Genomic DNA, 27,862 nt, shown 5'->3' with positions numbered 1-27,862 from the left:
CCAGTTGCTCTTCATCTCTCTCAGTCTGCCTCCCTGTCAGAGATCCACTGAGCATGCAGTGCCTGCGTCACTCCTTTCAGCAGATGGAGGAGGAGGAGGGGGGGGTTAAGAGAGAGAGAGAGAGAGAGAGAGAGAGAGAGAGAGAGAGAGAGAGAGAGAGAGAGAGAGAGAGAGAGAGAGAGAGAGAGAGAGAGAGAGAGAGAGAGAGAGAGAGAGAGAGAGAGAGAGAGAGAGAGAGAGAGAGAGAGAGAGAGAGAAGGGGAGCTGTACGTCTCTCCTGCATCAGCGTCAACATCACTGCCACGCCAGCCTTCGTCACCAGAAAACAACGAGGAAGATCATCGCACAACAGAGCTTTAAAAAAATACAAAAAACACCATCAGCACCAACAGCTCCTCCTCCTCCACCTCCACCAGACGTGCATCCACAGATTAGGCCGAGACGGTTCTAGTTTCGTCAGGCACAGGCATCTAAATCCTCCCCCAGGAAGGAGGAGCTCTCCCAGACATGACCTGAGAGGAGAGGCAGGAAGCTGTCGGACGCTCTCTATCAACATGGGCAACCAGGAGGCTAAGCAGAAGAAAGCTGCAGCAGCATCGGGTAATGGAAGCTATCCTTCACTGGATGAAGGATGGAGAGAGGGAGGAGGGGACACTACAAAGAAGGGAGGAAAGAAACTCCACTGTAAGCATGGAGGAGGTGGAGGGGGGATGCATGGCACAGGACCAGGAAAGAAGAAAAACAAATCTGAGTCCAAGTCCTCCGTTTTCTCCATCCGGAAGAGAAAGGGCAACCTGAAAGCGAAAGGAGACGCGTGTTCGTCAGTCACAGGCTCAAAGGAGGACATTTTAGCCTCTCAACATGATGAACTGGACAGCACAAAAACACCTGAAATGTCTGCAGATGAGCTCGGACAGTCGGACACTGAGGCTGAGAGGAAAAAGAAACCAGAGCCGGGGGGAAAGGATGAAGAGGTACGAGAGCGGAAGCAGGAGATGCAGCGGAAAGCCTCGACAGCAGCTACATCTCCCACAGAGGATGGAGGGCAGAAGGCGGGGAGCTCCGGGTCGGACACGGATATCTACAGCTTCCACTCAGCAGCTGACCACGAGGATTTGCTAGCTGACATCCAGCTCGCTATACGGCTCCAGCACCAACATCAGCATGGGGGGGTTAACGTAATTGTGGAAGAGCAGGGAGGGGGTGAAAAGGATCCGAGCTGGGGAGGAGAGGGGAGGAGGAAGCAGAGTAATGGGGTAGTTAAATTAACTCCTCCTGAGGTGCTTGACCTGACTCCAGAATTAGAACTTGGGTCTGATGCCCTGTCATTCCTAGAGACGGGACCTCCGTCTGGCTCTGTCAGGCACACGGACCAGCAACCAACACCACACCTCCCCTTCCACACAGAGGTGCACGAGAGGAGGGAGGAGAAGGATGGGGTGGAGCATCCGGAGCTAAATGGGAAGGGGCAGAGAGAGAGAGAAGCATCTCTTTGTGTTGCCACAGGCACAAAGGACCAGCATGCTTGGGTGCAGCAGCCCCCTCACACAGCCATCACCATGGCTACTGCCGGGGGGGCAGCAGTCAGCCCGGTCACCATGACGACCGGTGGTAACAGCTTCCCTGATCAGACATTTGACATTGCTGGGAAAACCACAGGGGGCACAGAGGATGCAGGAAGTGAAGGAGAGGAGAGGGAGTCCGTGGTGGATGTAGACCTCAGTCCTCCACCCGCAGACAGCCACCACAAAAGTCCTGAACCCACCGAAGGGCTGAGCTCAGGGAACGTGTTCGAAGAAGGTGAGGGTCAGTTGGGATCGGGTACCAGTGCCGAGTCCCTTGAGGACTGCCTAAGCGCTGGATCCGAATCCAACGGCTCTGCTGCTGCTGCCGGCACCAGGGCCTCCCCCTACAAGCATGGCAGGAGGAGCAGCGTGTGCTTCACCCCGCTGCCTCCCCAGGAGAGCCCCACACTGGCCAAACGACTCCTCAGGTCCACCCACTCCTCCACCTCCTCTATCCCTGTGGTGAAACCCTACCCTCCCATCTTCCCTTCCTACATCAAGACCACCACGAGACAGCTCAGCTCCCCAGGACACTCCCCAGGCCTGTCCCCCTCCCACAGCCCCCTATCCCCGCGCAGAGCCCACCATCACCTCCACAGGTACCTGTGGTGTTGCAACATGTTAATTATAATAACTATATTATTATTATCTTTGATTTAGTTTGACCTTGGACATGATGATTTGACAGCATGTATGATACAGTATGCCATTCAACATTAACTTGGATTTGGTTTTTAACTATCAAGTGATGTTAGTCAAAGTTGCAGATGAAGTGGATTCTCTTTAAGAAGGATAATTTCAATTTACTACAATTTGGGTCTTATTTTAGTAGTTTTGGCCATCGTCCCTATTGGTACATACCCACCAAGGTAATTGCTGAGGCTTGGGAATGTGGTGTTGCTAAAAACAAATTAAAAAAACCTGAAGAGAGATGATCAGACAGCTTGTGAACAAACCACCGGTTTGAGAGACAAAATGGTAAAATGAGAACATCATAACCTAGACTGTCATCACAGATTACATACAGTAGCAATTCCCTGGTTAAACTCTGATTTACTGTTCTTGCTGCAGTTTCCCTGCGTAATTAGGGATTATTAACAAGTGGGGTCATTTGGCTTTTACCTCCAAATAAAGTGGTTTCGATAATCAGGCTAAACTATTGGCTCGTTAACAACCTGTCTGACTGACTGCTTGTTTATCTTGCAGTGTAGTATTGTCACCATGTTCCCATATCCCAGCAATTACCTTAGTAAGTATAATGTTATCATAATTGATTGAAATAATGTCCAAAGCTATGATTATAAAACCAAAAGGCAATATTCCAGAATTGATCCTTCACTAAGCCCTGCCCCCTCTTAGTTACTGTTACTGTCAGGCAATACAATTTCACACTGAACATCTGCAAGAAGAACGGATTTAGCTGTAGTTTAGCAACGCATTCGCACTCCCAACTCCTGGAATACTGCCACTCAGTCAGAGGCTCTATGCAGACTATGATGCTCTAGTGTCAGTTTCAGATCAGTCAGGGATGGTGTTCAGTGTTCAGTGGCGCCAGCAGGATTCTATTTCATAGTGCACTAACGTTACCAATACAACAACACCTGATTACCATAATGCACTGCTTTCAAAACCAGCCAACAGGCCTAAAGGCAGGCGTAATGACGCCGATGGGTTTACATAAGCTGACAGCCCGGTGCGTCTCATGCAGACGCGACATGGTGCCTCTGTGCGTCGGTATCAGACGCTGAGATGAGAATCAGAACCCTGACAAGATATCTTGAATACGCTTTTGATGACTGCATTCAGGATATTATGTTCAGCTCAGCCAAAGAAGTCCTGGAAATAACCAACACAGTCTCACGACAGTTCGTGAAATAGTCACACAATTCAATCTATTGGTTTCGTTTACAGGGACAGCAATTGTCCGGATTTTTCGTGTCGCTTGGATCTACTTTCTTTCTGGGATGACATTGCGTTAAAAATAAAAGTTACTTTAAACAAAAAGTACTTAGTTATGTTTTGGAAAAAAATATGGTTGGGCTGAAAATTACTAACTACCTACTTTTAGGTTTTGCCAACAAAACAAACGTTACATTTAGGCTTATATTTAGGTTTTCGAAGTAAAGCTAACCTGAATTCTTAATGTTGACAGGGCGATGCTCGAGGGCCATCAAGTCCGTAGAGAGCGCTCTCGAAGCATCGCCGGGCCTCTGAGTCGCTCGGCCGACTGGACGGAGGAGCTCGAGAGGAGACTGAGGAGCAGAGAGGAGGATGGAGGAGATTCGGGGGAATATCTGGTGGGCTACAGAGGAGGAGGCAGCCAACCCCTCTGTGCTACCAGAAGATCTTCCTGTGGACAGGTTTCTACCTGCGGCTTTCAGGACGTCTTCACAGGTGAGTATGGAGCAGTTTCATTTTCAGTTGGTTATTGTTTCCTGGGGGCAAGAAGGAAGCAGGAGGCAACATTTGTGCTGATTTCTCCAGCTAGAGGTCAGCAAACAGAGAATGACACTGGTAATATAAAGCATTAGTAGCTCTGGCAGGATGTATCCATCACAAAGTTGTACATGTCGGGCATAACCTCTCTGCCCAGAGTCTAATTAATCGTCTAAAAATAGATGTTGTTGAGCTTTGGTAGTTTGCCATCAATAAATGCATAAAGGTATTTTTAGTTGGAGACAAGCTCAACCTTTTTTTCCATTGATCTATGCCTGCTCATGTGCCGTTCCTGAAATTCACGGTGATACGGGTTGGTTTTTGTACAGCCTGATTGTGAATATGTGAAATGACCATGACCTCTTAACAGCGTGTGCTAAAATGGCGTGCCGGTGTGACTATTCATTTACAGCTAGAGATCAAATTGAATCATTTCAACATTTCAACTTTTAGTTTTTTATCCGCTAACACCAATCTGCCTCTCTCCTCCTCCGCCAAAGAGCGTGGGTTCCGTTGACGGAACCCCAGACACTCCCACCCTATCACACAAGCGAGAACCACGCTATACAGAAGTAAAGCTATGGTGAGATATGAAAATCCCGTACCTGATACATGGCCTCTAGCGTGATTGTCGGTTGGCTGAAGAAGTGGAAGATGCCTCGGCCTCGACTCGAACACACGTTGGGGCGCCAATTATGTTGTGGCAAAATGACGAGAAGAGACGGCGAATTGAAGTTGCAACCCAGCGGGAAGTGTTTTAATAAGCACACGCCAACATACGAATTCAGCAAATCCAAACAAATCCGATGTATTACTTTTCACGGATTACTTTTATAGTCAAAACTCACCCCCCTTAAGTCACTTTCCACCAATCAAACCAGTGGGTTGAACCACAAACAGAGCACCTCTGGTCTCTTCACTATGTCATGCTCTCCTATCCTCGTTTGGGTCGCGATAACCTTTTGGCAGAACACACGATTCGTGTATGGGAAATGTTTGGACACAAATAGGAGTGATAGATTACAATTTGTCTGGCGTGCCTTAATCTCTTCCTAAGAATGTTTTTATGAACCAAATGTGTTCAGTTCAATCCTAAATTATATGATGATTTTCTTCAACACTACCGTGACAAAAAAATGCTACCAGATCCTCATATAAGGGTTGATATATATAACGAAAACATATTTTGTTCGTTTTTGTGCGTTTTCCTACTAATGTCCAGCAACACGAGTGATCAGTGCACCTGTGCAAGCCCCTGCAGCGTTTAAGCAAAGATTGTGTTTTTGGCTGAAACTGACTTATGTAGGAAAGTTACTTGACAAAATGGTCAACGTTGCCAGAGGGAGTGGCAATTGATAGTATCAACCGCAGACATTTATAGTCACGTAAGAAACCAGCTTGGGTTGGAATTCTGAGAACACACGCACTGCAATGGTCCGATTACTGTAAAACTCCATTTTACATGTTGGTGAGTTTTCACTGTCACTGTACCATACTGCTGCCACATTCATACTACGTGTACAGTCAGCTTTCAGTTGTAAACTGATTTGAGCTCCACTGATTTTATACATCCAAGTTTACAGGTGTTCGAAAAAGAGTCATGCTCATGTGTTTTGGGTGGGAAGGAATACTTTGTCACATATTTCAACATCTCACATGAATCCCAGGACTCTGTTTACTACTGATTGGCTGTGGGTATTCTCTGGTCGCAGTTTGTAGGCAAAAGTTAAACTATCCCCAACTTTTAGTTTGGCTGCACTTTGCCATAGAATCAAGCGGCCGCCACTCGCTGACTTAGCAGCTGCCGTCACAGCATTCCATAGACATTGCATGCAGCTCGCCAGTCCGGCATTTTGGCCATCACCATCTTGGTTTACGGCTGTCGCCATCTTGACTTTTTGGAACCAGTAAATGGAAGTGACCATAGAGAGACACCGTATACGGCTCTGGTAGTGGCAGCAACCTGTCAATCACCGTGTAGCCCCGCCCTAAAGCATCCCCTGCTTTATGGTCTGTTTGACTCTAAATGGACCATAATGTACTAAATGAACATCATGCTGTATTGAAGAAGACTTGAAACTAGAGATTGAGACCATGAACTCATGTTTACAATGTTTACTGAGGTAATAAATCAAGAGAGAAGTAGAGTCATTTTCTCATAGACTTCTATACAATCGGACACATTCAAGTTCTAAATAAAAACTGTGCTTTCACCACATTCTTCTAACAGTGCCGTCATTCCAAAGGCTGACAGTAAATATGTACTGTACTACAGTGCACGTCCGACTATCTGGTTTTCTCTCATCTCAAGCAATATCATTAGTCACATAAGCATTGTTTTCATCATTGGCTGTCCAGGTCGAACTCTTCTGGAGAAGCTGTTCCTGCAACAGCAGCAGGAGGAGCCCGAGGAGGCTGAGAGGCTCTGCTCCAGGATCTTGGCCATGGGCCTCCTGTTGCCTTTCACTGACTGCTTCAGAGAGCAACTGGGAGGCAGCACTGCCCACATCACCTCCACAGCAACAGCCAAGTTCGACGTATGTATTCACACCCTTTTGCGCACACCAATTTGTACTGTGATCTGAAAAATGACACATTTTCCAATCTCAGTTACATTTTTTAAATCAACGTCCAGACGCTGTTTCGATGCCTCTAAGACTCTTCACCATGCACATGTATTGTTTCTTACACATCTTCACCCGGGTCCAAACCTTTGAATCTGCCCACTCCACCGAGTTTGAGTTGATTGTGTTGAGGCCGAAGCCACCACTCGGGCAAAGACTCAAAAGCACAACTCAATACAAGGAAAGTTCCGTACACAGGTAGGCAGTCAGTACAGGCAACCAAATCCAAATCATGGGCGAGGCAAAAAGGCAGTTAGAGAAAAGCTAAGGATACAGGTAACCACGCTCTCAGGGAAATTGCTGCAACGTTAGACACGGAGGTACTTAGACGAACTGGAACAGACAAAGAGAGGCACACAGACTAAACACTCTAGGGAGGAGGAGTGATTGGGAACAGGTGAAGCTGATCAGGGAGGGGAAAGGTAATCAAAAGGGCAGGAAGTGAAAAAAGTAAAACAGGAAACCCAAAAATTACATGAATGTGAAAACAAGGAAAACCTAACGAAGGGAAATTGACGAGGTGTTACGAAATGAATTGTCTGGCACTATGACATGAAACAACTCCTTGTGTGAAAAAGCAATCGAGCCAATAAGCACCACAAGGGAACTAACCATTATCCAGTCAATGCCAAACTTCTAACTATTATAGTTTGTTTTCATTTCACTCCGCTCCACTCTTTTAACCCCAGCAAAACTAGTGGCTATACGCATCGGTGTCGATTTGATGTGCTGTTAGATTCAGGCGGACACGTTGGTCTATCTGACTTTTCAATTACATTTAGTGGAATAAAGACAAAGTTATATATTAGTCTTATATTGAATTTATAGTGAAAATCTGTCCTGTTGTACGGAAAAGTCTTCAGCAGGATGCTGAGGCAGGGAAGGGTGTCTACTTCCGCGGACAAACTGTACACTGCAGGGAACAACTTGAGAAAATCCATGCAGTGTTTGAATTATATGTAAAATTGTAATACGCTCAGGAGCTATTTCTTTGTTGAATTTCATAACAGATCACTTCTTTCTTTTCCTGTATTACTACATTTTGTGTTTGTGCTGTCATGTGACCGACTACATGCCCTCTATGATTGCTTCAGTGGATCTATTCCTCTGTCACTTTTGATTAATGTTATTTTTCAGAGAAAATAATGATGTTTGCTGATGCAACAGTAGCAGAGTAAAAATCAAAAGTACCCAAACTTTTACTTTCCACCGCTGGTGTGACATTAAAAATAAAGCATTTAAAAAGAGTTTTGTTTCCCCAGCATGACCAGCTGTATACGTGGGCAGCAGTTAACCAGCCGTCTCACTCCCTGGATTCCCTTGAAGGGAAACTACCGGGGCAACATAAGGGCCCCTGGCTTCCAGCCAAGCCAGGCGGAGACAACAGGACTGGACTCAAATCCACAGAGGCAGGTAAGATCAACACTTAGGCCTACACATGGTCCATATGTCACAAGCTGGCTACTTGACAGGGATGATAAAACAGGAAGACTTTTTTTGTAAATAATTGTCAGTAAATAATTGGCAAGATGCTGAGATTTTTGTGTTGAACCCACTTTTCACGTGTTAATGCCTGTTTATGATTTACAGTGTTTAGACTGTCCTGGGATGTGACAGCGATGAGAGAGCGGTATCATATCTAACCAATGTTGGCTCAAACAGAAGTGCAGATAATAGTGTCTTATATATGGCAGTAGATCAAAGGTATTTTTCTACAACATAGCTTACTGTATATTAGGGTACATGCTTGAAGCCTAATGGGTTAAGTCCTCACCGTTGCTTAACAGCTAGCTACTTTTCTGGTAGGTACCTGAACAGTTCTCTATTCTTCAGTTGGTTGTCAATGTTCAAAAATAAGTCACATGCTATAAATATTTCTTGGCAAACTACGCTGTATCGATCCGCACATCACTTTTGTTCAGTGTCTCGAGCTACACACAAACATGAGATTGGTTTTGATCACCTGATCTCACTCTCGGAAAGAACGTTTTGAACTACCCTTCAACATTCCTTGTTATATAATTCTCGAGATGTATGTCATCAGAGTTTCTTTTCTGACATTGTTTAACCTGGATTCCATTAGTCCCCTCACCCTGTAAAAAGTGAAGTAGAACACATGGAGGTGAAAAATGTAGGGTATTGACTAGCAGGAAGTATCAAAACAAAGATATCTGTGTGTGTTTAAAGGTCACTTATGATTTGATCTCCACTCAGATTTATGCAAGGATCTTGACCTTTGTGTTTGATTCTTTTCCCTTTTTTTGATTTTCATCTCTTCATCTTAATGGGTTTATTCCAACTTCATGCTTTGGCATTTTAGAAGAAAACCAAGGTGAGTACTAATTTTATATTTGTTGTGGGCTGTATCAGTGTGAATATTTGTCTCACTTGTTTCAAAATATCATAACTTGAAATAAACCTGCAGCTCGATGGTGGGTGGAGCATCTCAGATAATGATTTAGAAATGCCAACCTAGTCACAAAATACGTTATCCACTTTAAACAGACACAGGACTTTCACTCAAGTGACCGCTGTTTGTGTCACGTGTGAAACCAAATAAAATGTACTACTTTTGTTACATAACTAGCACCAGATATGTTACACACATACTTATATTACTTAATAAACATAGTTATTTTATAATTATATCACAATCTTTTCCAAAGCTTAACCAAGTCTTTCTGGGGCCAATGGCATCCCATGAGAGACCCGGAAGTTGTAATTCCTTGGTTTGGCCACAAAGAAAATTGGTTTCAAAGTCAAATGTTACTCTTCTTGGGGGCTTGCCCCTTACAAGTCCAAAATACCTTCACACGGCTCTTAACATGGGCGCTAACACTGCAAACAACGGCGCGAATAGCCTAATAGCCTGCAAATTTGAAAATACAAAGGGTGTGGACTCAAGAATGTAGACAGAAGAACTTTTCTCACATCATCACTTTTTAAATCTTTCATGCAATGCTCCTCCTTATTATCTGGGGTCTTTCTGATTGGTCAATAATCAGAACACGGAAGTCACGGACAGTTACTGATTGGTTATGGATTAAAAACAGGATTATTACATTTTTACTCACAGGGAGTGGCTATTACACAAGGAAAGGTTTGTTTTTAGTATGATGGTGCCCGGTACTCAATTATAAAGAGACTCTCTCTTGTGTTTTTTTTCATAAACCCTGGTATGCACAGGTCAAGATGATCCTCTCTCTGTCTTTGTATACCTTCAGATTATCTGTGCTTCATTTTTTCTATGATTAAAATAAACACACATAGATTATGTAAGTAACATACTGTATGTAGTATTATAAAAATAAACACATCTAGGTTATGTATTGATAATGTAAATGAGCCAATTTCCTTCAACATATCCACGGCATCAAATTCCTAAATCTATTCAAGATGTTAGTTCTGCAAATGGTGTGACGTGGGTGCAACCAGTGTGGCGTGCACTTCTTTTGGGCTTTTAAAATGTACATGAATACCAATGTAAAGACTCTTAAACATGACATCTATTGCACTTCTGTCCATCCTGGGAGAGGGATCCCTCCTCTATTGCTCTCCCACAGGTTTCTTCCTCTTTTCTCCCCGTTAAAGGGGTTTTTTGGGGGAGTTTTTCCTGTTCCGATGTGAGGGTCCTGGGACAAGAGGATGTCAAATGTATACATATTGTAAAGCCCTCTGAGGCAAATTTGTAATTTGTGATTTTGGGCTATACAAAAATAAATTGAATTGAATTAAACACTTAAGATCAACACAGCAGCAGTATCAGTATTGTATCGTATATCACAAATTCTAGTGTGATATTGTTATTGTATAACAGTTGTATCACTGTTTTAAACCCCCTCGTTTTTCAGTCCTGACTCGTCAAACAAATCAGTGGCTCCACATTTAAAACTATGATACTCTAGGAACCCCCCTGCCTGTCAGATTTCAACAACTTCAAAAACTTCTCACAGGAAGCGTAGAGTTTCCACTTGTTACATGCATACAGTAAATGTATGTTTACTTAGTTTTTAGGTTTACTTATGCAACAAACTACTTGTTTAGGCCTAGGAAGAGGTCATGGTTTAGCCCCCTGAAAATCTTGTCTTTGGTGGTTAAACTTCCCACCTTTCTGCCGTGATGTACAGGTGTACTCCAGGACACTGTGACATCACTGTTGGGTGTCACTGTAGGTGTAAAGAAGAGACACACCCAACTAGCCACAGCAATTAAGGTTTACATATGGAGAAAGCTGAGGCTTTCCATCAAAGATGGCGGTAAAACAATGCTTTTCATTGTGGTGTTAAGACTATCTACAGCTAATTGGCACAAGTAAATAATAAAAGCCACAAGATGCAATTACAATTAGAATGGATTTTGGTACAGTAAAAAAGTGATGCGGCTGCTTAGTGTACTACTGGCTTTTGGCTGTATCACCGAAAGTTACTGGTGCTGAGTCAAAGTACCAGTCAAACATTTTATACGTGACATCGTACTTTCATATGTTCACAATTGCCTACAGAAGACGTATGAGCCTTGTGTAAAGTGTTTCTGTTGTACTATATTGTGCTGACCTGCTGATGTCTCTGTTTGTTCAGAACACCATGCAGCCATCTTGGATTTGACGCAGCAGCAGGAGAGCCAAGAGGTCAGGCACTTAATTTTTCTCTAGTTGACTGAAAGATTATAGATATGTTTTCTATCTTATGAGTGTGGTCTTTCAATTGAATAGGTAATGTGACTCATTGATTTATCTTCAGATTTTGTAATGCTTTCCTTCAAATCCCTGTCCCCACACCCAAATATCCCCTGCTTGCGCTTGGATAGCTGCTAAAACTGTATATTTGCACTTAGATATATTGTTGCTTTCACAGATTTCCTGCTGTATTTCATTTATTTTTTTCTTTCAGATGTATAAAGTACTTTCTGTTGCACTGAAGTAGGAACAGTCTCAAAGCTCTTTGTCCGTTAAGGTAGACAAGTATAAATGGAGTCCTTTACCAGTCACCATATGTAAAGACTAAAGTATTTTTTGTATGCGTTTCTTTAATCAGTCATCCGATAACATAACGTCTGATGCGTTCCGTTATTCTCTTTGTTGCAAACATTTGCAATACAAGACAAAACTGAACTAATAACACGAATAATGCTAGTCCCAAACGGTGCAAAAGAATGAATGATATTAGCAAGAAGCTATCGTTCAGCTGCCTATAGAGCAATACCACCACTGTCTAATCTGACGCACATCCTTTGTTTTGGGAGCATTCCTGATTCCAAGCTGTTCTGAAATCTCCTGCCACAATCTATATTTAAATGTGGCCCCTCTGTACTCTGACACAACTTGAGGACTTTTTTTCTTTTTTAAATAAGTAATTTTACATTTGCCTATAAACAGATTTTACTAAAAAAGAGAGCTATGACTGTTGTTATACCTCTTGCTTCTCTCTTATTTGCAGGAGGAACGTGTACTTCCTTCAGCAAAACTGAAGGAAAAACACGTCATTGTCATCCAACAGCTGGAACAAACCATAGAAGATCTCAGGACTAAGATTGCTGAGCTGGAGCAACAGCCCCTTCCTCTGGACAGAGACAGTATGAAACCCACCACTTCCACCACGGACAGGGAGTGTGGGGGAGAGGAGGGCCTGCTGACGGTTGTGTGTGATGCTCACCTACAGACGGAGGCAGCTCCCATTCTAGGCTGCCTGGAGGCCAAGTCGGTGCAGACCTCGCCCATGGACGACGGCTTTAAGTTCAAAGTGCCTTGCAGTGAGCCGGGCGGAGCGAATGGCTTCCCGCAGCCTCCGCCCAGCGAGGATGGCTCCAGGTGTTCATGTCAGCTGCAGCCTCCACCTCCACCTCCCCTGCCAGGAGGAGCAGTACCTCCTCATCCTTTACACGGACAGATAGTGGCACCTCCTCCCCCACCACCACCTCCACCTCCGCCACTACCAGGAGGCTCAATGCCCGCTCCTCCACCTCCACCACCATTACCTTTTGGTTCAGCATTTCCTCCACCCCCACCCCCTCCTCCTCCAATTCCAGGTGGCCTTGCTCCACCCCCACCCCCTCCTCCTCCTCCTCTCCCTGGCGGCATTGCTCCACCTCCTCCTCCATTACCAGGAATAGGAGCCCCACCTCCACCACCCCCAGGCTGTGGGCCTCCTCCACCCCCTCCTCCACCAGGAGGCTTCTGTGCTCCCCCAGCTCTTCCAGGAGCCCTTGGCTCCATGCCTCCTCCTCTGCCACTGGGGCTGTATGCTCTGGGTCTGACTCAGGAGAAGCCACCCAGGAAGGCTGTGGTGGAAACCCCCAGACCCATGAAGCCCCTTTACTGGACCAGGATCCAGCTGAACATCAAAAAGTAAGGATGGTGTGGCCCAAACAGGCTCAACATGATGGTGCAGTTTATTTAGCTTCACTTGCATTCTGAGCCCAAACACGATCGAGAAAAGTGTGAAAACAGGCGATGCAGAAAGAAGTTGGGGTTCAAAGACAGGATCTGATATCATTTCAGTGTGTTAAATTACCTAAAAGATTAGGCTTTTCACATTATATATTATATTATTAACAAATACCATGTGCCGAACCAAAGTATCAATGTTTTAGTTTGTCACTTAATGTTTTCTGACTGCCGTGTCTGTGGCTCTCAGCTCCAAGTCCATTGGTTCCTACTGAAGACATAGATCTATAAAAACAACTCACACACATATATAAGGTTTATTTAATATTTTTTAAGTTTCAGGAGAGACACTTTAGTTTTAACAAGCGTTACTCAATCAGCAGGGAACTATTTTCAGCAGTGGACTAATCCACATTTGGTGTTCTAGTGAGTAACTCAAGTGTAAACAGTCTGTCCTGCTCTGGGCGGAGGCTGGTTTAGTGTTCTTGTACTACTGTAAAGTGAATGCACAGCAGTACCATTTATAGACATCTGTATTTGCACTTGTATCTGTATATTCTAAGACAGATAAATGATTTGTATTTTTTTCTTTTGATAAAACCAGAGATGAGCATATTTGGACCGCTCCAGACAACAGCACGTTCTCCTTCTGAACTATGCTTACTAGTTGTGTGGCCTCTGGCTTTGCTTTTCCTAATGTGGGGCTGTTCAGCAGCCTCAACGCTGATAGCTTACATTTCAGAGCCCCTTGGCTACACATGAACGCACCCAGGTGGACATGCTAATGTTGACTCCAGTCAGACAACAGTCACTTGACAGAAACAAAATCAAACTCATAAAAAATGTCTGTGTTAGTCTTTCCACTATTCAAACCATCACCAATTCTGGTTTGAGAGTTCAAAAGAGAGACTGAATAAGTAACAGATGTAGAAATGAAGTAACCACTGAAACATTTTCACTGTTTACTAACTGTTTTGCAGCGCATTTGTGACAGAAAAAACACAGAAAGTCATACTCGTCTACCCGCAATGGGAAAGGAATCAAATATTATTTTAACTGGTTGCCACATGGTTGAAAAAAAACCCACATTCATCTGCTAAATTTGTTGGCCAAAGGTTTTAATTTGCACTGTTTCTTGCACCTCACACCATAGAAATGTTGGACAGTGCGTCCGAACATCACAGTACTTGAAGCTTTTAGGGCTTAAACACATCCGTTTTGTAAATTAGAACAATCATCTTCTTGCTGGACACGTCCTATTTTCAAAAGGTTTCTTAATAAATGTGAAAGGCAGGAGGATTGTGTTAAATTTTACATACAAAGTTGGTTTTAAGGCTGAGTGAAACCGTGTAGGGCTTTGAGTAGATTTTAAAACTCATGTTGTTGAATGTAATCTAAGTAAGCCATCAAATCAGATGCTGCCTCTTGAGCGCATGGTCTGTTATCAGATTTCCTGCAATGTGTTAAACATTCACACTTAATGCAAATCTATGCAAAACTGCACAACACCTCTTTAGGCCAGTAAGACCAGCGGGGGGTAGTTATACTTCCTCATACTGCTGAACAACCTACCATCCATCTGTAAGTGCTCTTTTGTGTTTTTCAGGGAGGTTTCTTCTTCGTTGGTGTGGGAGACAATAGAGGAGCCTGACATGGACTTTGAGGAGTTTGTAGAGTTGTTCTCCAAAACAGCTGTGAAGGAGAAGAAGCAGCCGCTCTCTGACACCATCACCAAGTCCAAGGCCAAACAGGTCTGTGTGTTTAAGCGTATGTTACATGCTGTACAGTACATGTACAGTACAAGTAGTATTGTCGCAACAATAACGCCAACAACAACCAATCAGAGATTTTGAACGTATTTATTTGAATTACCTTCTTAAAACTTAGCAGCTTGATGTGGCTTATTACATTATAGCCCAATCGCAAAGAAAAAATGTTGGCATTGTACATTCCTGCAAACAACAGATACATTGAACAGGGAGAGTTTTGCATTTGGTCAGAGCAAGCGATGCGTAGTACAGCAAGCGATGCGCAGAGCAAGCGGCTTATGCTGCAATCCTTTGCAAGTCGGAAGTCAATAATTCAGAGTCTAAATGCGTCCCACTACACCCACTCTGGAAAACATGGACACCTGCAGCTAACTGATGTTTGTATGGCAGGTCTCTGGGCTCCACAAGCATCTACAAGGGACATACATCAATTACCACAGCACCATTAACGAAGAGAAACGGTGTATAAAGTAGCCATCTTTAAATGAACTAGAGAATGCTGTGGGGAAATATTTCACAAAATCTAATTGGAAGACATTTCAAGGATCGGCGGGACCCCTGTCAAAAAAGACGGGAGGAATAGTATAGTACTGCATGCTCGCAAAGAAGTACAAATCAACTGAATGAAAATGGACATGGCAGTTACAATGTTGTTACACAACACAAACACTCCATGAAACTGATGATAAAAATGATGACAAGGTCATCACTGCACTGTGTGCAGCGCCATGTTGCCGTGACGTGTGTTTAAGTCGGCAAAATCTGGCTTGTCCGTTATTGTGTTTATTATATATAAACATATACTGTATATAAACATTATACGTAGTATAATTACGGGTATAACATGCAAGAAAGTCCACTAACTGTGGGTTTGAGGGTTGATGGATGGGTCAAACAAGGACCAGAATACCGCTGTTCATGTTGCGTGTGAAAGTAAACATTATGTAATATGTAATGTATTACGTAGTAGTAACAAACTTTACGTTTGTTATGTAATATCACGTAAGAAAGACTGCTAAGGGCAGTTGCTATTCATTTACGGTTGCTGTGTTTCGTTGTTACGTCCCGTTTTTATTTTAACACAAACCATGTTTTTTCTAACCTTACCAAGTATTTTTGTTGGCTAAATCTAACCAATCGTATGATAAAATCAACCAAGTGGCGTTATGCGTTTCTGCTAGTGCGATACGAGACTGATATGAAACAGGGTTTTTTTGTTTCAGAAACGTTTTTTTCTGTTGATTGGGTTTTACATGAATGTTATTCAATTGCTTATTATAATGAGAATCATTGAGTCTTAACCCCTAAATTCTATTCTGTCAATAAAAGGTTTGATGATATAGGACGTCTATCATATATAAAAGCTATACATACATACATACATGTACGTGCATTTGAATTAAGAATGCCCATAACCGTGTATACAAAGACTTTTTACTGTGCAGTATTTTCATATATTATACATTTAAAAACACCTGACATTTCCTCTTGCAGAAGCTTAGGCATATTTGTTCCATCCTACAATTTAATAATGTGAAATGTAACTTAAGTAATTTCACCATGCTGTCATTGATTATGTATGTTATTTATCCTTTACTGCCAGTATTATTAGTTTGACAGACTTTTTAAAGTCACAGCCCAATCGTTGGTACCATATCAGTGAAAATATAGAAACATCAAATGCACAGCATTGGCAAAGCTACAGCACATCCGAGCTTCATATCTGTGTGTTTTTAGGTCGTGAAGCTCCTGAACAATAAGCGTTCTCAGGCGGTAGGAATTCTCATGTCCTCCCTGCATCTTGACATGAAAGATATCCAGCATGGTGAGTTCATCAGTTTCGTAATGACTTGATATTTACAGACAGTAATACATGGTTCTTGTTCCTCATTAAATACCACAATGTAGGTGTATGCCACACAGGGTACCTTGGGGAAAAGATCCATCTCAGCAATACTAATTACCCTCATATTCAGCTGTTTGAGCCTATTTTTAGTCAAAGGGGAGAATGATTGTGCCAAAAGAATGAGAAAACTCTAACACTATAATTTACCTACCTATATATCTGTATGAATAGTAAGTGGATGGATATTCATCTAGTCATGCTTTAAACCTCAAATAAACCTACCAATAAAAGTATTAAATGCAAATTAAATGTGGTATAACAATCACATCTGGTGCACATGTGCTTCTACTGACTGTATGGACATTTGGGGCCAATAATAGCTGACGCTGGATACATGGTAACATCTTTACTATAAGTTGCAATAAATGGGATTTTGCAGAATTTGTCTCTGCTTGGAGCAAGTTTATCATTTTGTGCCTTCTTCTTTTGCATGTTATCACAACATTTTAGCAGAGAGTCAGGATGAGATATCTTAATTTCTTTCTCTTTCCTCTGGTCTTTTTTTTCTTTGTTTTTAAAGAATGAAATGGACCCATTTACCTAAACACGGGGACTGCCCATTGTTACGAAGGCCCACTATTCCGAAATCCCAATAGTCCCAAAAACGTCCCATTGGACTGAAAGACCAATGGGACCAAGTTTCAGGTTTCGGAATAACGGGCCGTCAGAACAATGGCATGGCACCCTAAAACACTGAGGTACAGGCTGATCCTTGACTGCTACTGAATAGACTTGTGACTTCTCCTTCTCTCTGTTTTAAGCTATCCTGAACTTGGACAACACAGTAGTTGACCTGGAGACCCTGCAGGCTCTCTACGAAAATGTGAGCAACACACACTCTACAAAGACAGTTTATCTCGCTTGTCTGACTGTGATAGAATCTGATCACTTGTCTGTAAAGGAAGTCTGGGCATTTGAGTCCTTTTTTTACAGTTTTCCGAGGTAGTTTGTACTTCAGATAGCACATTCCTGATTTTATGCTGACCCTCAGAATATTATTGCTGATGAACAGGTTTGGTGGAAGGTTAGTGATTTCAACTCAGATGTGGATGTTCTCATAAGGATGGAGGCCTTCTTGTACAGTGTTTTCATATTTAATTACAATGTCCTGATTATGGGAGGAAAATATATTTTTTTAAGGCTATTTAAATTATATAAAAAATATATAAATCGCTATCCATGTTACATGTATGAATAGAATATGATTACAGATCAGTTGGGTATTTTGATTTTGATATGGTGTCATAATTGAAAAACTAAAAGTCAGTTTACGTTAAGAATCACCCGATTATTGTTATTTGCGTCAAAAATCACACTTCTTCTCAAATCTGAACACACAGACATGATTAAACACATATTTCTGACTCACGCACATAATTACCTTCAATGTCCCAATTTTGTCCAAGTGGGGTCCATATCGTCAGATTAGAAAACCCCTGGTGTATACTTCCTACTATGTTTTTGTAATTGTATGAAAGTCTGTCTCTTGTGTCTCTCCCTCAGAGGGCACAACAGGAGGAGCTGGACAAGATTGAAAAGCACATCAAAGCCTCAAAAGACAAGGAGAACGCCAAACCTCTGGACAAACCCGAGCAGTGAGTCTTTTTTGTTATTCCTCCGACACTTCCACACCAATGAGCAGACGTAATGGTGACTGCCGTGCCAGCCAGTAAAGACTGTAAAGCACACAAAGAGAGAATAAAAGAGTGAGTAGGGAGATGGCAGAGGACAGGAGTTTGGATCCAAAGCTTCCTCTTGTGTTGCAGCTTTCTCCACCAGCTCTCCCTGATCCCAAACTTCTCCGGCAGAGTCTTCTGCATCCTCTTCCAGTCCAGCTTCTCTGAGTGCATGTCGTCCATAATGAGGAAGCTGGACACACTGCAGAGGGTATGCAAGGTGAGTTAAACTCTCCAATGAGAAATAAACTTGGTTGGTCCTGCGGGAGGACTGTTTCAAAAAGAAAATTGATTACAGGCAGGAACTATTTCTTGAAAAACAACAGTGAATCCATCCGCAAAGTGGCAGCATCTCAGGCTTTGTAAACGTTTCCAATGTCACTTTGCCTGCCCCCTATGGAAATCGCCTCTCAAATGTGTGGGGCTAAACAAACACCTCTTCCTTTGTGTTTGTAGCTCTGACTCACACCCCTATGTCTGTCATCTGTAGGCATTGCAAGACAGTCCGACAGTGAAGCAGGTTCTCGGTCTGGTCCTGGCTTTTGGTAACTTCATGAATGGTGGTAATCGAACAAGAGGCCAAGCTGATGGCTTCACCCTTGACATCCTGCCCAAACTCAAAGATGTGAAGAGCAGCGTGAGTAAAGAGGGAAATAAGCGGAAACAAACTGCACTGAAACTTTATGAAACTTTTTAAAAAAGAATCTGCTTTTTTACTCTGGATCTTGTGGCTTACAGCCTTGCACATTTTGTTGTGCTTTTTATAGTAGAAGAAGAAAAATTACTTCATGAATCCCCTTGTTCATATTGCTAATTTACACACATAGGCCCAGAATACACACGTGTACACACAGAGGCCCCGAGCAGTGAAGTGGTTTGGTACTCAAGGTCACCTCAGCAGTGCCCGAGTAAACTGGCACCCCTCCAGCTACCAGTCTACACTCTGTACTGAGTGGTCCATGCTGGACTTAAACGGAAGTAGTGTTTACATGCTAATATAGAGATTATTAAGGCTGTGTATTGGCAAGAATCTGGCAGTACGATATGTATCATGATAATGGGGTTCCGATTCAATATGTTGTTATATATTGCTATAGTTACAGTTATAGTAGTTAGGAAAACTGGCATTGCACAAAGAACACACTACTAACTGAATAAAATAAAAAAAGCATAATTCTTTAGGTAAACATATTCAGTAAACAGACTTGTATGTAGTTTATACAAACTGTACTGTATACATTTTGTAACTATTAATTGAAAATCTACATAGTGTCATAGAATCAATACAGTTTTAAAAAACATTGTTTGACTATATTTATGGAAGCATGCAGTATATAGACATTTCCATGTCTTTAGTCCACTTTTCTATACTATGTTTTTAAGTACTATGCAGTATAACTTCATATAGTGCATTTATGAAGCTGTGGTGTTGAGGGACTGCTTAGTTTTGCTCGCATGGGACAAAGACACAGCAACTATCTTTGTTAAGCCCAGGTGACGATGTTTTTTTTCTTTCCTCCACATGCAGGATGGCATGAAAAGTCTTCTGTCTTACATTGTTGCATACTACCTCAGACACTTCGATGAGGTGAGTGCTTTAGTTACATCCTTCCTCCCATACTATAACTCTTTCCCTGTTTTGTGGACTCTTATCTTTGTCCGATGCTATTTTTGTCCCCATTTGTATACTCTCATATTAGTCTCACAAAGCAAACCCAGGATAAGAAACGCATATTACAGACATTTGCAACATCTTCACACCACATTTCATCACATCACACTGTGGTGATGTGTTTTAAAGTTAATTTTTATTAGCAGCCAGTAAAGCAAACAGCTATGTACATGGTGGTCCTAAAACAATATCAGACATCTGTCCTAACTGTTTTTGACATAATAACAGACAGGCATGTGCCTGTCTGTCCATCACCAGGATGCTGGTAGAGAGACGTGTGTGTACCCTCTCCCTGAGCCTCACGACCTATTTCAGTCCTCACAAATGAAGTTTGAAGACTTCCAGAAAGACCTGAATCGACTCAGGAAGGACCTGAGAGGTAACACACACACACACACACACACACACACACACACACACACACACACACACACACACACACACACACACACAGTATCGAGCTTACATGGTAATTAGCCTCAGTCTTTGTGGCTTCTGCTTTTGGTTCACCAAATGGCAGGAAAAGATCAATTACGAAGGTTTAAGTACAGACTGAAAAGAGTTGGAGATTTTAAACGTATACGCAAAGTAGGTTGAATGGATTTAAACTATGATATATTCACAATATTGTGAAAAAATAACTATATAATAACCACTCTGTAATATATGCCTACTGGTATTTCACACAAAATGTGCTGCTGGCTTGTAATTACTGTCTGCTTTTTTTTATTAGCGTGTACATCAGAAGTGGAAAAGGTGTGCAAGGTTTCAGACGAGGATAACCTGCAGCCCTTTAAAGACAAGATGGACGACTTCCTTGCGCAAGGTGACTTACTAAACTAAAGTGTTTTAGTTTGTGTAAACTTAAAAGCAGCCAGTGTTGGTTTCTTGTAGACCAACAAAGTTTCTGCGTATATTCACCGTTTCCCACCAAAGCGCATTGTGTGTTCCCCTGAGATATAACCATAGACTGTATGTAAGAAGTGGACGTAGTCATCGTGACGTCACCCATTGGTTTGTGGACTTTCGTTTTTAAGCCTCGAGTTCGGCGATATGCCGTCACAATGAATGGAAGTTACCATATTTGGTATGCGGAGTAGTGACGTAGAGACACCGTATACGGCTATGGTAGCAGCAGCGACCTGTCAATCAAAGTAAGCCTGCCCTAAAGCATATTCCTCTTTATAGTCTGTTTGACTCTAAATGGACCATAATGTACTAAATGAACATCATGCTGTATTGAAGAAGACTTAAAACTAGAGATTGAGACCATAAACTCATGTTTACAATGTTTACTGAGGTAATAAATCAAGAGAGAAGTAGAGTCATTTTCTCATAGACTTCTATACAATCTGAATTATTTTTGCAACCAAAGGAGTCGCCCCCTGCTGGTCAGTAGAGAAAATGCAAGTTTAAGACACTTCCACACCGGCTTCACTCTGCAGAACCGGAGGTAGCTGTCTGGTTCTAACAAACTGAATCAATCCCCATTAAACGTTTGCAAGCATTTTGAATATTTTAAATCATGCATTGTTTACGTGTTTACTTGCTAGCAGTCTCATTCTTTCTTACCTTTGTGGGCGCATTGCTTTGTTTTTTTGGTGCGTTGCCTCCAAGTCCATGTGACCGACAAGTGGGCAGCAGTTGCTAACAACAAACCCAAGTACTTTCTCAAGTGTCACTTTTGTTTTGACCTCTTGTATTCTTTCTCCTAGCAAAAAGTGAACTGGATACCCTGGATGCTCAACTCAGCAGCACTCACAAATTGTAAGAAAAACTCATTACATTACGCACCATACAAACAACCTTTATCTGCTTTATTTCAAATGTCGCCATCACTGAGAGCACCAGTTTGTACAAGAGAGCTGTGATCTTTACATATCACTGTAGTCAGTACACTTCACGTATCAGCTGGCCCTTTACCATATGTTTAGCAGTTACACCATAGATGATGACTTAAAGCTTTGATCATACTTCTGTTCAGATGTATAAGATAACAGATGTGCACTTGCACATGCTTCTTTACTGTACATACTACTGTAGATTGGTGAAGACGGTTCATTAAACATTACCACTTTTGTCCCAAGGGGTCGCCAAAATCAACACAAAATTCAAGTTACATTACACTACATTACATTACAGTCATTTAGCAGACGCTTTTATCCAAAGCGACTTACAATAAGTGTATTCAACATCGGTTTTCGAGAGAACAACTAGTCACCAGAAGTCATAAGTGCATCTCCTTTCTTCAAACAAGCATCTAAGAGCATAAACCAGAGCCAACGTACAGTGCAGAAACAAACGAATGCAATAAGTGCCACAAACTAATATGAATACAATAAGTGCAACAAGCTAGTATGAATACAATATATGCTAAGTAAGTGCTAAGTGGAAGGCTCAGGGTAGGCCTTCTTGAAGAGGTGAGTTTTCAGCCTGCGCCGAAAGATGGGCAGCGACTTTGCTGTCCTGACGTCAGTGGGGAGGTCAGTGGACCGGGTCGATCGGCCGTCGGGACCTCTGAGCGACGGGGCAACCAATCGCCCCGAGGCAGCAGAGCGAAGTGGTCGCGCGGGGGTGTAGGGCTTGACCATGGCCTGGAGATAGGAAGGAGCTGTTCCTTTCACTGCCCTGTAGGCTAGCACCAGAGTCTTAAACTGGATGTGAGCTCTTACAGGGAGCCAGTGTAGAGAACGGAGAAGGGAAGTTGTGTGGGAGAACTTGGGGTGATTGAACACCAGGCGAGCTGCAGCTTTCTGGACAAGCTCCAGAGGTCTGATGGCCGACGCCGGGGCTCCGGCAAGTAGAGAGTTGCAGTAGTCCAGGCGGGAGATGACAAGAGCCTGGATTAGCACCTGCGCCGTCTCGTCAGTGAGGAAGGGGCGAATCCTCCTGATGTTGTAGAGCAGGAATCTGCAGGAGCGTGTAACCGATGCAATGTTTGCTGAGAATGACAGTTGGTCGTCCAGGGTCACACCCAGGTTCCTCGCAGTCCGAGTTGGCGTCACCACGGTATCGTCAATGGTGATGGACAGGTCTCGGTGCGGGCAACCCTTCCCCGGGAGGAACAGTAGCTCAGTTTTGTCCAGGTTGAGCTTGAGGTGGTGTGTCGTCATCCACTTCGAGATGTCAGCCAAGCACACAGCGATGCGTGCCTCCACTTGAGTGTCACCGGGGGGAAATGACAAGACCAGCTGGGTGTCATCGGCATAACAATGGTAAGAGAAGTCATGCGAGCGAATAACAGAACCCAGAGATGTTGTGTAGAGCGAGAAGAGAAGGGGGCCCAGGACTGAGCCTTGTGGAACCCCCATAGGCCCCCCTCCATGTCACCTGGTAGGATCGACCTGTCAGGTAGGATGCAAACAGGGAGAGTGCAGAGCCTGAGATGCCCATCCCCTCGAGGGTGGACAGGAGGATCTGGTGGTTCAGTGTCAAATGCCGCAGACAGGTCCAGGAGAATCAGGACAGAGGAGAGAGAGTTAGCTCTCGCTGTGTGAAGCGACTCCGTTACCGCAAGGAGGGCTGTCTCAGTCGAGTGACCCACTTTGAACCCAGACCGGTTGGGGTCCAAGAGGTTGTTTTGGTCGAAATAGGAAGACAGTTGAGTAAAGACAGCATGTTCAAGTGTTTTGGAAAGAAAGGGTAGAAGAGAAACCGGTCTGAAGTTCTTGACATCAGAGGGGTCAAGTGATGTTTTTTTTCAGAAAGGGGGTGACTCTGGCAGTCTTGAAAGCCGTGGGAAAGCATCCTGAAACGAGGGATTTGTTGATGAGGTGGGTGAGAAAAGGAAGGAGTTCAATCGCAATAGACTGAAGAAGGGGATCGGGTCAAGGGAGCACGTGGTGGGGCGGTTAGATGCAACAAGGTTGAGGACCTCGTTAGGGGAGAGGGGAGTAAGATGGGGCATGGAGGGGGAGGGAGAGCTGTGGGGGAAGAGCTGGAGAGGGTAGAGCTGGAGATGGTGGACAGGGACACAGAGAGTGAGGGAGAGGATGGACAGGGACCGGGGGGCTGAGAGAAGGAGGACCTGATATCGTTTACCTTCTTGTCAAAGAAGTTGGCGAAATCGTCAGGGAGAAGGGAGGAAGTAGGAGGAGGGGGTGGGGGTTGGAGGAGTGAAGAGACAGTTTTGAAGAGTTTTTTTAGGATTGGAAGCAGAGGTTAGGATTTTGGAGCGGAAGAACGCAGCTTTAGCAGTAGAGCTTGGAAGTTAAGAAGGTCCTCCGGGAGTTTGCCTTTTCTCCATTTCCGCTCAGCCTCTCTTAGGCTCCGTCTGTCATTACGCACTGAGTCCAACAGCCATGGGGCAGGTGGGGTTGGCCGTGCAGGCCTGGAGGTGAAGGGACAGAGGTTGTCCAAAGAAGAGGAAAGGGTGGAGAGGAGAAGATCAGTAGCAGTATCAGGGGATAGGAGAGAGAAGGATTCTGGGTCAGGGAGAGCAGAGGTAACAGAAGAGGAAAGATCAGCCGGGGAGAGTGATCGAAGATGACTACGGGTAGAGACCATGTGGGTAGGTGGAGAGGAGAGGGAGTAAGACATGAAATAGTGGTCAGAGAGCTGGAGAGGAGTGACGGAGAGGTTAGCAGTAGAACAGTGTCTAGTGAAGATAAGATCCAGCTGGTTGCCGGCCTTGTGGGTAGGAGGAGAAGAGGAGTGGTAAAGGTCAAAGGAGGAGAGGAAGGAAAGAAGAGGTTCTAATTTATCAGTCTGGATGTTAAAGTCGCCGAGCAGGATGAGTGCTGAGCCATCGTCGTGGAAGTGCGAGACTAATGTGTCGAGATCTTCCAAGAACTCACCAAGAGGGCCTGGTGGGCGATACACAACAGAAGTGGTGAGCTTGACTGGATAAGTGACAGTAAATTCAGTAAGGGACAGTAAGACAAATTCGGAAGAGGACGGGGAGAACTGAGGAACCGAGACAAGAGTGTATTTCCATTTTGGGGAGAGTAGCAGGCCAGTACCACCACCCCGCCTCGCAGCTCTGGGAGTGTGAGAGAAAGAGTACACTATTCAATTCAAGTTACCTGTAGTAGCTTTAAGTAAAAGCACAGAAGTAGGCTATTTTCTGCAAATTGTGTGTCAAAATCTCAAGTAAAAATACTAATACTGATTCATCATTCATAAGAAGTATTGTACTGCTGAAGCTTGTCGAGGTGGACTTACTAGTGGTTCCCAAAAGATTGGGAACCACTAATCTTTAACACTGCATTATATTCTATAAACATATATGTTTTTATGTCAGCTCTTAATCTGAGAAGTACCTTGTAACTGTCATATAGATGTAGTGGAATAAAGTGTAAGATATTTTCCTCTTAAATGTTGTGGAATAACAAGTGGAACATCTGCACCGTTAGGCTTTTTAGCTCCAGTGTTGTATTTTCTCTCAACTCATGGATGAAAAGGGAACGCCAATAAGTAAACTACTGATGGTGTCCTGTCAGGTTCCTGGAGCTCACAGTGTTCTTCTCAGTGAAGGCCAAGTCAGGAGAGAAGGAGCCTTCACCCAACACTTTATTCTGCGTCTGGCACGAGTTCTCCTCTGACTTCAAGGACCAGTGGAAGAAGGAGAACAAAGTTATTCTTAAGGAGAGGTACAGTAACACATGCTGCTCTAGAAACTGCTGTTTTCTTTTTCTAAAATGCATTGAATGTAAAATTAAAACAGTTTTACTTATTTCTCACTATTGCAATGGGATAATATGGTGCGGAAAATCTGTCGTGTTCCATTTTTGACAAAAAACGGTTTGATATACCATTTGTACAGAGCCATACTAACGAACTCTAACAAACGGCGATCTTTCAGCCAGGAGACCGCTGTTCGTTCCGCATGTAAAACTAAAAAAGTCAACGTTGATTTATTTTTCACGCAACTTGCTTACTTCAGAAACAACACAATCTTTTCCTTAACCTAACTAATTAATTGGGCTTTACAAGTATTCTGAAGAAGCAACAAAATCAGTATGGGTGTATTCATATTAGCTGCATTCATATTGTGTGTTCTGCAGGTTAAAAGCAGCAGAAGAGTGCTTCCGACAGGCCAAGGAGAAGGCTTCCTACAGCGTCAAACCAAAACATGCCTCTGGCATTGTAAGTTCACCTTTCACCTTTGTTCTTGTGATCCCTGTTTATCTAAAGACTGAAGAGTATGTTTTGTACTGCCTCATAACTAACTAAGTACGACTGACAGTAAAGCTCTGACAATTAGCTTCATCACTATATTTATTTAAGTCCTCCTAATTATAATTCATAAGCAGTATATAAAGAAGTAAAAAATGGTTTATAACACTTTAAAGTGTTTATTAATGGATGTGTAATCTAAAATCCCTCCACACTGCTGGAGGACCAGGCCATATTGCTGGACCTGCTGGAGGGAAGGGAGGCACGGGAGAACCAGAACCAGGACTGAGCCGGGTAGACTGTAAGATCTGGCTGCAGTAAAATGAGAGGTATAGGGTATAGGGAACCTGGATCTCGGAAACACTACCGCTTTCGTCCACGGGGACCGCCAAAAGCAACACTATACGAAAGTTCCTCATAGTAACTTTAAGTTTCTTGAACACTTCATGTTTGGGAATTATGGTGATGAGTGCTGGCCACTATCATGAGACAGGGTGTAAAAATATGAAGCTAGTATTGAAGGCAGAAAATCCATACCTTACATTGCGACTAATTGAAATTAGTTCTAAGCACTGCAATGCACTTGACCAAACAGAAGTTAAATGTTTATCCATTCTTACTTCAATATAAGGACAGATTTCCATTTACTTGTTTGTGTAGCTTGAAACCGCAGATAGTATCAGGTGATAGACAGGCGTAATGCATTTAACCTGATGATCCTATGTCCTTTTCACAGAAAGCCAAGCTTGGCATGAAGATTTGACTCAGTGGGCGCGGAATGCTTGTTTTTCCCCGACTTTGGGCACCAGCCGTGAGTCACCCATAAAAAAAGTATGAAGAGGACAGAAAAGAAAAATGAAGGGATGTATGTGCAGCTGAGCCTACAGTCTGGACATCTTGTTTCATTGAGTTATTTCGTGCTCTGGCAGCTTGATCCATTTTGCTGCTCTGCTCTCCAGCTGTCTGATAACTGAATCCAACGCAATCGTGGATGGATGTTCCCTGGAAGGCCACTAGACACCAGGAATCAGGTCTGGACACCTATAGTAGACTGGAGTAATAACAGACTTCAAACAAAATTTATAATATAACAAATGTCTCACTAATTAAGATTTTTCAGCAGAATGGTAATGGCAAGTTCAACAAAAAACATGCCATTAATAGCATCAAAAACAAGGGCCTATATGATTCAAATCTTAAGGATAATAATGTAAAACCATCAAGCATTCAGATCCACCAGATGTTAATACGTGTTTGTAGTAAGTTTCTGTGGACAACAGCACAAGGGACAGGAGGACGTAAGGCTGAACGGCAAAACTCAGCAGGAACAGTCTTCATCCGCAGTAACACTGATGGAAGCACAAATATGCACTCGGTATGTGTCACTTCATCACTTGTATGTTTAATTGAGGAAACACACGTTTGATTTAGTTCTCTACACCAGTGGTCCCCAACCACCGGGCCGCGGACCGGTACCGGGCCGTGGGTCATTTGGTACCGGGCCGAACAGAAAGAATAAATATTATATTATTTCCGTTTTATTGATTATCAGTCTGAAAGAAGTTTTATTTTGAAAAATGACCGGATTCTCTCGCAATTTCATCCGCCTGTGGCTCTTGACACACATGTCAAGACGCTCGTCTCGGTCACGTGATACGTTACCTCAAAAATGAAGCCCACAAGTTAGCGAAAATGAGTAAATAACTTTTGGAGAG

General features: G+C 43.2%; 1 protein-coding gene across 1 annotated transcript; it reads left to right on the top strand.

Annotated features, from left to right (window-relative positions):
- Positions 1-554: 554 nt before the first annotated feature.
- On the top strand, positions 555-26,910 carry fmn2b (formin 2b). Its single transcript, XM_076093028.1, has 20 exons — positions 555-2,164; positions 3,718-4,055; positions 6,360-6,538; positions 7,888-8,038; positions 8,946-8,957; positions 11,203-11,252; positions 12,061-12,968; positions 14,614-14,758; positions 16,514-16,601; positions 17,444-17,505; positions 18,186-18,277; positions 18,449-18,578; positions 18,849-18,995; positions 19,887-19,946; positions 20,289-20,409; positions 20,764-20,856; positions 21,746-21,797; positions 25,472-25,621; positions 26,036-26,117; positions 26,884-26,910. The coding sequence occupies exons 1-20, from the start codon at positions 555-557 to the stop codon at positions 26,908-26,910; spliced, it is 4,497 nt and encodes a 1,498-aa protein (XP_075949143.1).
- Positions 26,911-27,862: the final 952 nt, after the last annotated feature.

The sequence above is a fragment of the Anarhichas minor genome, unplaced genomic scaffold (genome assembly GCF_050575085.1).
Source record: "Anarhichas minor isolate MPS153535 unplaced genomic scaffold, ASM5057508v1 ptg000017l, whole genome shotgun sequence".
NCBI lineage: Eukaryota > Metazoa > Chordata > Actinopteri > Perciformes > Anarhichadidae > Anarhichas > Anarhichas minor.
The sequence above is the reverse complement of the archived record's forward strand: the minus strand, read 5'-3'. Positions and strand labels throughout refer to the sequence as shown.